This window comes from Rattus rattus, chromosome 11, assembly GCF_011064425.1.
Source record: "Rattus rattus isolate New Zealand chromosome 11, Rrattus_CSIRO_v1, whole genome shotgun sequence".
Lineage (NCBI taxonomy): Eukaryota > Metazoa > Chordata > Mammalia > Rodentia > Muridae > Rattus > Rattus rattus.
Genome location: NC_046164.1, coordinates 25,505,286 through 25,517,216, shown reverse-complemented (window position 1 = coordinate 25,517,216; position 11,931 = coordinate 25,505,286). Strand labels below are relative to the sequence as shown.

The 11,931-nt window shown below is 38.2% G+C and overlaps 1 protein-coding gene across 1 annotated transcript in view; it reads left to right on the top strand.

Moving 5' to 3' along the window:
* Positions 1-3,220: 3,220 nt before the first annotated feature.
* LOC116911939 overlaps positions 3,221-11,931 on the top strand; it is a 54,541-nt gene continuing 45,830 nt past the window's right edge. Inside the window, exon 1 of the mRNA XM_032915834.1 lies at positions 3,221-3,321. Coding sequence (XP_032771725.1) covers positions 3,221-3,321 — 101 coding nt within the window. The remainder of the gene's footprint in view (positions 3,322-11,931) is intronic.

Here is an 11,931-nt window from a genome sequence, read left to right as displayed (position 1 = left end):
GAACTTACTTGTTTGAAAAATTATCATAAGAATGGCCCATAATGAAGATAAACAAAGAAGAAAAAAGAAAGAGACCAACAATAGCAGAGCACCAGAGAGAGAGAGAGAGAGAGAGAGAGAGAGAGAGAGAGAGAGAGAGAGAGAGAGAGAGGGAGAGTTGATGCCTGGAGTAAAGGGAATGTCCGAACAAAAACCTGCAAATGGATGGCTGGCCCCAAGGGTGCAAAGCATGGGACAGAAGGTTTCATTATCTACCAAGGTTGAGTGAAAAGTGACAAAAATATACAAAAACCATAATGAAATGAACTGGGGCAGGAAAATATAGACATAAAATGGGCCATGGAAATATTATTATATGTAGTGCTGAGGAGTAAATGAGCATCAAGTGACCAAAGAGATAAAAGGAATCCATCTCTCTCTCTCTCTCTCTCTCTCTCTCTCTCTCTCTCTCTCTCTCTCTCTCTGTGTGTGTGTGTGTGTGTGTGTGTCTGTGCACTGAAATATCTTCTCCTTTCCAGGAACATCATCCAGATATTTTCTCATTAGCATTCTCTTATTACTGCTACTTGCCCAATGTCACACAGTTTATCACTTATTACGAAAAATGTTTTAAAATCATGTGGAATAGTATTCTCTTCTTATGTTTACTTCCATTCTGATAATTTCAGTGTGCACGTGAAGATATTATATATATTTGTTCTTTTCATTCATAGCCTCTATTATAACGATGTCAATCTTAAGCTGGCGAGGACAAGTATTTATTCCCCTAGAAATTGAGACTTTTTTCTAATATTAGAAATACCACAGCAGGGAAAGTCATGTGTTAATTATCAGTAGAAACCAGACAAAGTTTTTTACAGAAATGTGCAGTTTTAATAATGTTAACTCAGGAGAGAGTATCGTTGGGACATTTTGTTATCCAACAAATAATAAAGTAAGTGAGTGGAAAGTTGGACTTTCTTAGAAATAAGTTAAGCTTGGATGATGGTTTCCGCATCACCAATGTTTACTGTCAGTTAAAAGGAAACTAAACTGAGGAGACTGGACGGCTCACTTGTTACTCTGGCAGGTGACCTTGATTCAGTTCCTAGTAAACACAGGGTGGCTCACAACTACCTATAATTTTATTTCCTGTGGGTCTGATGCCCTCTTCTCATTTCCAAAGGCACCAAACACTCACTCAGTACACAAACATATGTAGGCAGAAACCAATGCATATAAAACAAGTAAAATTGAAACTTTTAATCAAAGAATTAAAATTTGAGTGTATGCAGGGGAATTTCATTCATTCTAGAAAGCTGCTTGGTCCACTCATGCCCATTTTCAAAGACTACAAATAAAATAAAGATGTACTTTATCCATGCACCTTCCTGATATTAATAGTGTATTTACACGTCTCTCGACGAGGAAAGAGAGGGAGAGTCATACTTCAAGTGAAATGTGCCTACTTGATTTTCACAATGGGCCTGTGAGCTCAGTTTTCCTCTTCATAGAAAATGAGTTACGTTTACAAAAGAAAGAAATGCTATAATTTAGCCTTCAAAGGAAAAGAAGGTGAGTTTTTACATGGACATCCTAATTTAGTACAACTAAAGTACAAAATTGCTAGGGAACTAACTAAGGAATGTTGTAAACTATGTGCAGAAAAATATTGCTCACTATTTACTGGACATTCAGCTTCCTTATTACTAGAGACACCAAAATTGTCAACTGATGCATAAACAAACCAATACAAATTTAAATGTTTCATGTATGAAACAAGTTCCTTGATTCAAGTTCCTAGTAAACACATGGTGACTCACAACTATCTATAATTTTATTTCCAGTGGATCTGATGCCCTCTTCTCATTTTCAGAGACACCAAACACTCACAGAGTACACACACACATGTAGGCAGAAACATAGGTAGAGTTCAGAGCAGTCATCCTTTGAGCCTAGCCCTTGAAGCAGAATCAAAACATGGCTAGATATCTTGAAGAGTTTTCTTCTGTCTTCTGCATGTATCTCATTTTTCCCATCTTCTTGAAATGTAGGACATGAGCCTGCAGTAGAAGTGACCTCAAATATGTCATTTGACAGTACCCGTCACACTAATGACATAAGAGTTTCTAGCTTGATTTAAATTCATGTGATGTGAAATGAATGAACTCAAATTGGAGTCATCTACTACGCTGATCTTTTTTATAGTTATCCAAATTGTTGTTCACTGTTAAAGACTTTTATAAGTGGAAAACGAACACATTTCTTTGTAAGCAAAAGAAAGCTCTTTAGCAAGATATAAAATTAAAGAATGTTATTGTATATAAGAGAATTATGGTTCAGTCTTCGCTTGCCCTGGGCAGGGCATTTGAAGGCCACAGGCTTCAGGAAACTGTAGGGAACCCAAAAGGCTGCAGTGAACCTGTCTCTCATTACATTAGCAAGGCCCTGCCTGACAAAGTAAAGTGAGCACCAGAAGCTCAACCCGTAAGCAATGATGGCAAAGCTGCTCTGTTAGGGAAAAACGAGAGCCTGGAAACCCTGCTGGGTGAAAGTCCATTTAACTAGGAGTGTTCAGAGGTAAAGAGAGGCAGTATTGCTAAATGGGCTGCTTGTAAAATAAGGCTATAGAAAAATAAGGCTGTGGCAAAAATAAGGGAAGGTGTCCACCCCTTTTCTAAAAGATCCTCTGAGTAATTCGTGGTGCAGAAATGCCATTGATGTATTGTACCATTCAGAAACCATTCTACTGGCTTCAGGACAACAATCCAATATCTAAGTACTAAGGGTTTGAGCATCGTACAAGAGCACAGGATTAGCAGAAGTTTATCTGAAGGATCTTGACAAAATTCTGTGGAATTGATCACACTAGACAAAAAGCCTAAGGAGAAAACTAGTCAGCCATAGATTTACAGGTCTGATTGGAGACAGACAGGAATAGTCAAAATTTCAAACTATACTTGAAAAACCAAGAATTGACTCAGAAAGCTATGATCGCCAGGGATTACGCTGTCCAATGCCTTTGTCATGTTTGTTCTCATCAGGCAACCGACAAAGGAATTCTCAAAAGAGAAAACCAACATCTCTGAATTGACCAGTTAGAAATACAATTAACTACACATAGTGTTAGTCTCCTAATTAATGCTAGAAGGATTTGATATTTTCAACTAATCCACATTTACTGACGTTTTATTCGGTTTTCATTATTGTATTAGCTATTTCTCTGTTACTGTAATAGAACATGAGGGGCAATGACACAAGTTATGGAAAGAAGGTTTTACCGTTCCAGAAGGTTAAAAGTTCACCATGGCAGGGAGACAAGGCATCAGCAAGATGTGACACATATAAGGGGAGGCTGAGTTCTGGTATCCTCAACCACAATCATGAAACATGGTGAACAGACAGGACTGGGGTGAGACTATAAGCACTCAAAGCTTGTCCAAAAGGCGTATTACTCCTGCAAGGGTCTGTCCCCACAAAGGTTATTTCCCCAAACAGCAACATCTACTATGACCCATATGTTCAACTATCTATCTATAGTGTACATTTCTCATTTAAATCCAGTTATTGTTTTTATTGTGGAGTAGTATGTAGAAGTTAATGAACAACTTTGTAAGGTCAGATTTTCCCCCTTAGTTGTATCTTGTTTCTTAGTTGACTTCAGTTCACATGACTTGGAATAGCAAAGATGGCTTCTTCTTTTGAGTTTTGAGGGAAATTTTGTATTGTCAATCCATTCTGTCATTGATGTCGTTTCCTAGATTTGTTAAGAGATTTCTTAAATTGCTCAGGTCACTATAAAATAAAAACCACATAAGACTGGGTAAACTAGAAAAAAATATTTCTTTACAAGTCTAAAGGCCAGCCAATTCAAAATCAAGGTCCTGGCAGATAACTGAATAACCATTCCTTATTGATTGTGTTTATATCTCCTCCCAGGATGGAAGAACAAAGGAATGCCTAAGCTCCTTTCATCAGTATGGAGTCCCCTCCTCAAGGACTGGCTTTTAATACTTCGCAGCACAGAAATGCTGAGGGAACCCTAGGACTTTGAGCATAGCAGATAGCAGCTTCTATTTTAATGTATAAGATGGTGGATTATAAGAAACCTATTTTGTTAAGTCCTAGAGGCACGTTTTCAAAGCATGTAGCTGAATATAATCCTGACTCATAAAGGTTGAAAGTACTAAAGTTGTACATAGCAGTGGTGAGCTTGAATTTGTCACAAGGTGAAGACAGACCATTCCAGAGTAGAACAGGGATTCTTAGAAGATATTAGATTGGCAAGGTCACTGCATTGATAAGGGTGCTATTAGGGTTGCTTATATGTACAAGCTATGAAAAAATGGAATATTTCAGGCACAATAAATATAATGAGGACATTAAGTGTAAGGATACCAGAGTTCTACAAAATAAGAGAAATGAAGGTATAAACACAGAAAGCAATTTTATTCTATGGTGAACCAACAATGCATGGAGAATTGCAGGTACTTGAAAAGCAGCATTCCAAATAGTTATACTATTATATAGAATAAAAATAAATAATAAAGGCTGAGTTTGGGGGTCCTACCTTTAATCCTGAGACTCCCAAGGCAGAGGTAAGCAAATGTCTATCAGTGTAGCCATCCTAGTCTACATAGTGAGCTCCAAGTCAGCCAGAGTTACGGAGTGGGATCATGTCTCAAAACAAAAACAAAAAAATATAAATTGGGAAGAGTAAAGTAAATGATACCCACCAAGTCTGATTCCCTGTGTGTGTAATGAGGCACTTCTTGGATATCTTGCTTGATGAACATGATTATCACTAGCACTAGTAAGTTATTCCCCTTTTCCTCAATTAAGGGTCTTAAAGGCAGTCTCTATATAAAACAAAAAGATAAACAGAAAAGAGAAGTGAGTTCACAGGTTAAAACTAAAATATCGGTCAACAATGAAAGTGCCAATGTTATTTCATTTTGGGAAACTTTTAACAAGGAGAAGGAATTAGAGGGAGCCCATGTATTTTAAAAGATCATAGAGGGATGTCAATCATTTTTTGGCACTATAAGTAAAACAGCGATTTCTGAGCATGTGAAGAGGTCAGTAATGAAGACCTCTTGTGCAATTTTAAGCTTTGATATTTAAAATTTTGAGGACAGCTCTTTACTCTGTGTGAGTGCTGTGCGTGGATGCTATGTGTGAGTGTGTGTGTGTGTGTGTGTGTGTGTGTGTGTGTGTGTTTGCATAATTCATGTATTTTCAAATAGCTTCCTAGGAACCCATTTCATTTAGTGCTATCTTAATGTTACAGATATAATCTCTATGTATGTTTTTAATAAAATTCAGGTTACACACAAGCCCTCAACAATTGAAGCCTCTAATTCATATTTTATTTTGCAACCAGTTTTCTCCCAATTTTGATAGGGAAAGGAGGTGAAGTCCACACGTGAGGAGGGAACGCGATGTGTTGAGATACTGAAATAAATGTGCAGGGCATAATGAGAAGTGAGAATGAAGCCGAAAGCTGTCAAGAAGACAAAGATATGAAAGCCGGTTAGGCTTAACTTGTCAAACTCAATTTTATCTACTATACGTAAAAATCGTTTGGAAAATAATTATATTCAGGAGGCATTCAGGTATCAAATGATTTCTGGGGTTACCAAAACTTATAATAAATTTCAAAGTGACTCTGTCTATCCACACTGTGTCTGAGTTCTGTAAGTTTTGTATCTGAATTAACAAAGAAGTCAAAGAAGGAGGACAGACCTCTGTCAACTCTACCACAACCTGTGTCAAAGAACAAGTTAAACTGCTAACATTTTATAAAGCTGTGGTGATGCAGGGACAGGTTAAGAGGGCAGTTTAAAGCCAATACTCTTATCTTGTAGTTGTATTAAGAGATGAGCTTATAATACTTCATTCCTGATTTGGTAAACCTTGGTGGCATCTTGGTGTTCCCATTTGCTACAGAAACCTCTGCCCACAGCTACTCAACACTTCCCGACAACAGTCGTTAGCAGGTCAGAGAGTAGAAAGGACATCCTGTATACCCAGCCCTTCAATTAAGCTTAAATCATTTAATTAAGGAAACATGTAGATGGTGTTATATGAAGCCAGTGACTGGTCCTTATGTGATGCCTGTAATTAGAGGAGCTAAGAGTTGCATTGTGGTATATAGAATTAGAATCTAAGGACAAGTTAGATTATTTTTCCAAAAGCATATTATTTTTCCAGAGACCTTAGGATTTTCTGGAAAGCTTTAGCCTATGAACTGAACCCTTCATGTTACAATATGAAAGCTCAATAAAGACGCATCAGGAATGATCTTTTTTGTACCTGTTCTTGTTAGCATGTGAAAGATGGGGCATATATCCTTGGCCCGTGGTTTTACAGGTATAGAAGCAAGAAGATGACTAAAGAATTCCAGAGAGTCATCGGAATATAAAAGTCCCCGTGCTCTAAGCTCAGAACTTCAAGGGTAAAGGGGCCACCTAGAGATAAGGACTCATAAACAGGAATCTTGGAATGGTAACTCTGGAGGCTAAAGAAATTTCAGAGAGTCATTAAAACCACAATCATTAAGCTTTAAGAAGGCCAGTGTGAATATTAATAAGCCTAGAGATGGTACAAAATTGAGACTTTGCAGAACCTAAGACCATGAAGCCCAAAGAAACTGTAATTTCTGTTCTCTAGAAGAAAACTGCCAAAGAACCGAGCACAGATTGCTCATATCCAATGTCAACTGGCACGATATGCCATGTCTCAGAACCCTCTGCCTTGAGCGGTCCCCGGCACAGTGAAAGCTGCAGTCATAACCTGACTGTCAGAATTTGAACCCAGAGGTCTCTGGTTTTAGAATCCCATTCTTTAAGCTTCAACTAAGGGACCTCAGTACTTAGGAAGTTTACCTGTGATTTCTATGCATATGGAATGTAGCGCCCATCTCAGCCAGCAAGGAAGACGCAACACTGCCGGATTCTTCTCAACAGCCTTTATCGCAGGAACACCTCATTATTGATACGGGGACCCCGAGGAACAAAGGCACTAGTCTTATATACAAAACAGGCTATGGCTATATACTTGTCCTCTAGGGATTGGTGGAGCATGAAATACCTCATTAGCATGAATATCACTCCAGTCTGATAGCTGCCAGAGAAATGCCAACACATGTGCATTGTGGGTGTTTATCACAAACGACCACCGGATGTCGGCGCCATCTTTAGCCGCTCCCTACAATGGAACATAAGAATTCTTAGCAGGCCATAAGTGGCAACATTAACTTGTTGAATATTTAAATACTTAACTCTGAGTGGTACATTTGCCTCATTTACTCTATCCTGAAAATAAAGTCTCACTCTTCTGGCGTCACTGGAGGAGTTGAGTCAGCTCAACCACAAAACATGGGCTTTTCTCGCATGAATTTAATTCCTGTGTGGGAATTGCTCACCGTGTTCCCATGGTGTCTTCTTGAATCCCCTCTTGAATTTTCCTCGTGGTGAATCCCCTCTGCCTTTTTCTCTTTCCCTCTTCCCTGGCTGGGTTTGGATGTCTGCCATATTCATATCTATGTATGAATGAGTGTGGGAATTGAGTGTGTGTGTGTGTGTGTGTACATGAGCGTGCATGCGTGTGTGTGTGTGTGTGTGTGTGTGTGCATGCATGAGTGTGTACGTGTGTTACATTCTGGTATTTTCTTTTTTCTGTAACTTGTACAAAGTAACTAAAGATTAATGATTTACTATAAGATAGAATAATGTGATTTTCTTTCTAGATAGCATCTTCTTAGCAATTCCAGATCCACGCCTCCCTGAGACTGTCTGACTTCCATTGATTCACACCTGAGCAACAGAATTTGACCATCCTTCTCGGATTTGCTGTATTTAAGATTGGATTGTGCTCAATAATTACCTGCTCAAATGAGAGTATCCGATTTCATATACATTGGCCAATAAGTTTGGCTGCCAGTAGGTAGCCATCCTATCCTGTGGAATGTTTCTTGTGACAATAAACACAAAACTCATGTGCTCAATCTAACAGATGTGATTTGGCAGGAGATAGATTTCACACTGAAAGGTTTTACTTAAAGAAGATTTAATTGAAATAAGGAGAATATGAAGACATGAGTATGCATTTGGGAATAGGGAAAGCTAGAACATGTTACTGTTTCCACCCACCAACCACATGGGGAATAGGGAGGTGATATTAGCAAAACAATGGTAAAACGAGTGAATTATGGTCTGGATTATGACTGGCAGGTAAGGGATAGGAAAACAATCCCTCCTGTCTGAATTTCTCATAGCCTGCTACTGCAGTATTCTCTCTGTATTCAATCAGTGGGAATCACGTTTGAAATCAAAAGGCAAGGGCATAGGTAGCACAGACTGTGATGTCTTCTCAGCTCTAGAGAAAGGTGATACAGAACAGAGGATGACCCTTATGGAGTAGCTGTGTGAAGTGTGAAGCTGTCTGTGCATTTGCATCTCTTTCATTATCTGCCCTTTCTGTGGGCTGGCTTCGAGGAAGAGAAAGGGATTTCTTAGATTTTCTTGTGTGATGGTTCTTTATACTTAAGTTGTTTCTAAGTGACACATAAAAACATAAAAACATTTAATGGGGTATGCTATGCTAATTGAATGGATGTTTTCCAGAAATGTTAAAATGACCTTTTGTTTGGTTTTTAGAAACTGGGTTATCTTTGATCCAGGATTTTACGTTCCTTTCATATTCTGCTCTGCAATCCATTCTCAGAGGCACAGTTTGTAACCACTTTCTATGAATCTATAGATTGTATTTTTATTTTACATTTCTCCCCTCTACTTTTGGAGTTATTTTCATAAATTCCAAAACTTCAATAGTCTCAGAATTAAGTCTTTGATCTACTTTGAGTTGATTGGTGTAAACAGGGGGAATGATAAAAGTCAATTTACATTTTTACATGTCTTGTTTTTCAACACAATTTATATTGTGAATATTGTTCTTCCCACATTGTGTGTTCCTAATGTTTTAACTGAAAAATTAGTGTAGGCATAATGTCATTGTGCATTGTGTAAAGATTATCCCTTAAAAGATTTCACTCTCCCCATATCTGGCTGCAATCTAGACATGACATCGTAATGCTTATTCTAAGTATTTCTTGACCTAACGTTATGTAAATATTGCTCTGAACTTGTTCCCTATAAAAGCAGATCTTCCAATGGCTGAGCAGAGGAGGGAATAGGGCAGACATCCAAACCCAGCCAGGGAAGAGGGAAAGAGAAAAAGGCCGAGGGGATTCACCACGAGGAAAATTCAAGAGGGAATTCAAGAAGACACCATGGGAACACGGTGAGCAGACAGAGATAGATCAATACTAAAATGCAAGTATCACAGCGGTTTTGGCTTGGAGGTAGCCAGATTAGTTTAGAGGATTAAAATAGATTTATACTGTTCAGCTACTGTGTCATAAAGCTTCATTAAATAAATCTTATAGTCTCTGTCTTATTTAATTTGGAGCCAGTCAGGATAGAGAAAAAACTATCACTTTTAAAATTACACTAACAATTCAGTTGCCTATAGACCAGTGTATCTACTCTTAGTCTCTCTTCTGTTTCATTACTTCACACATTATTTATACATAATGTATCTATGTATGTATATTTCTAAGTGTACCGTGCTCAGTCTATATGTTACATGTATGCATGTTTTGCATTTAGAATCAGTGTGATGTCACATCACATGCTTTATTCTTTGTCCAAGATATTAATCATTCAGAATTAACTATTGGAGATTGAAGAGGTGAAGCAAACCAAGTCATGCTACCTCCTCCATCTCTGTTCACTTTAGGTTCTATCTCTTGTTGTGTCTGCATATCCCACATATTGTTACTTAGAGACATATAATTTTGGCTCTACTTAATATAGTGTATTATTTATCTCTCTTCCAACCCTTATTCTGCCCATCCCTTCTAACCCCCTAATACTAGGTAGGAGAATAAAAACGTTAGAAAGGGAAGCAGGCATAGACCTCTTTAGACTACCTCTTGATGATTTGGGGCATGAAGTTCTTTAAGGCAAGTCCAGTCTGTCATCAGAAAATTTCCAATCAGCAAACCAGCAAAACATCAAACCAATAATCCAGCAATCTTGCAATCCTGCAATCCTGCAATTCTGCAATCCTGCAATCCTGCAATCCTGCAATAACAAAAGCAGCAGCATGGACCAGCAGCAGGGGATCAGGAGCCACCACAGGCCCTCTTGAGGCTCTCACATTTCCCAGAATTCCAAACACAAACTAACTACAGAAGGCAGACATTATAACCCCCCTAGAGCGTGGCAGGTGCCTGTGGACAATCTGAAGCAGTCCCATATCCATACCTGGGATGAAAACAGAAACATGTTTACATAACAGAACTGTGTTTTTAAAGGAACCAAAGTTTTCCCTACAGTTAATTTATTTTAGGGATTGAAATTTGATTACAACATTCCTCCCTTCCTTTTCTCCTTTCCGTAGTTTGTTTTTACATGCATACATGTGCTGCATACATATGCCTACACGAAACCCATGGAGTCTGTGGATGTCAATTTTATGTAAGCTTTCAGGTCTGACCATTTGACACAGGATCACCAACTTGTGTGCTCTTCCTTGTGGAAGGTCACCTCTCTTAGATTTATTTAGTTACCTATGCTTGAATGTATAGGGTTGAGGCCCCATGGTCCCCATTGCCACAGGACAAGATAGATGAGGACATGAAAAATATTCTGTCACCTTTGACAGCTGTGCAAAATATCGCGACAAAGAAAATGACCTCTGCCACCCTTCTTATCTCTGTCTAGGATCATCTACACCGCATATCTGCTGCCCATTATTGTATATTTCTCTATGTAGATCCTGGCATCTTTAGTCATCGGTGACCACACACTGGTATTTGCTATAGTAAGGGTCATTTACGATTCTCCAAGAATTTTGATAAAAAACTGGCTTAATTGCAATTAAGAAACATTTTTGTGGGCTTAGATTTTCTTGTTAATTTCACAGTGATAGGTATGCATTGAATCTAGGGATTTACATGAAGGCAATTAATCTGCCGCTGAGCTGTATTCCAGATAGTTAACAAACTGGAAGGCCTCATGTGAGAACAAATATGCAGGGTATGACAAATAATGGGTTCTACTGATTGCTTCTCAGTTTTAGAAGAAGGGAGTAAGAATGCGAGGGAATAACTGAACAAAACAACGGCATATGAAAATATACACATGTATACAAAATGTAAACTCTGAAACAATCCTCTGAGTGGCTACGTGTGGTGGGGTAACTGAGTTGTCTGTGACACAAATGGCAAAAAAAGAATATGGTAAACTGAGAGTTCCTCTTGATATTGTGTTTTCCTTTTGAATAGGTTTAGTCTTGAGAATCCACTTTTTTCATGCCTTCTTTCATTCATATAAGAAAAGTTAAGGATGACAGTAAATGATCTGTGAAGAAAAAGTTTAGAAAGCAAGAACTGATGCCCCACTGTCAAAACAAATGCACTCATTGCTGTCCTTCACGTCTCATAATAATAGCATTTATCAGAGAGTGATTGGAAAGTAAGTTATAGTGCTTGAATTTTGTAACATGTAAAATGAGAAAAAATGTTATAATGCTGACACTATAACATTTAATTTGCAATTGTGTAGAACTATCAAATATGTGTGTGTGTGTGTGTGTGTGTGTGTGTGTGTGTGTGTGTGTGATCAACAAATGTACCTTCTGGTATATAACTAAAAGCCTTGTTCAGCAAAGATATTTGGGGGATATGAAGTTGTGTAATTTTCCCCTTTATTCTTTTCATTCCCTCTGAGTTGCAAGTGTGATATCTGGCTTTTTCGTGTGTGAGAGATAGCAGAGTGTAGAATCACTGTGTTTTAACCCCAAGGCTATCTTACAACAGAAGGTACTCACCAATACTATTAGAATAAATGAAAAATCAAAATATAGAGCATTGACAATAACAGG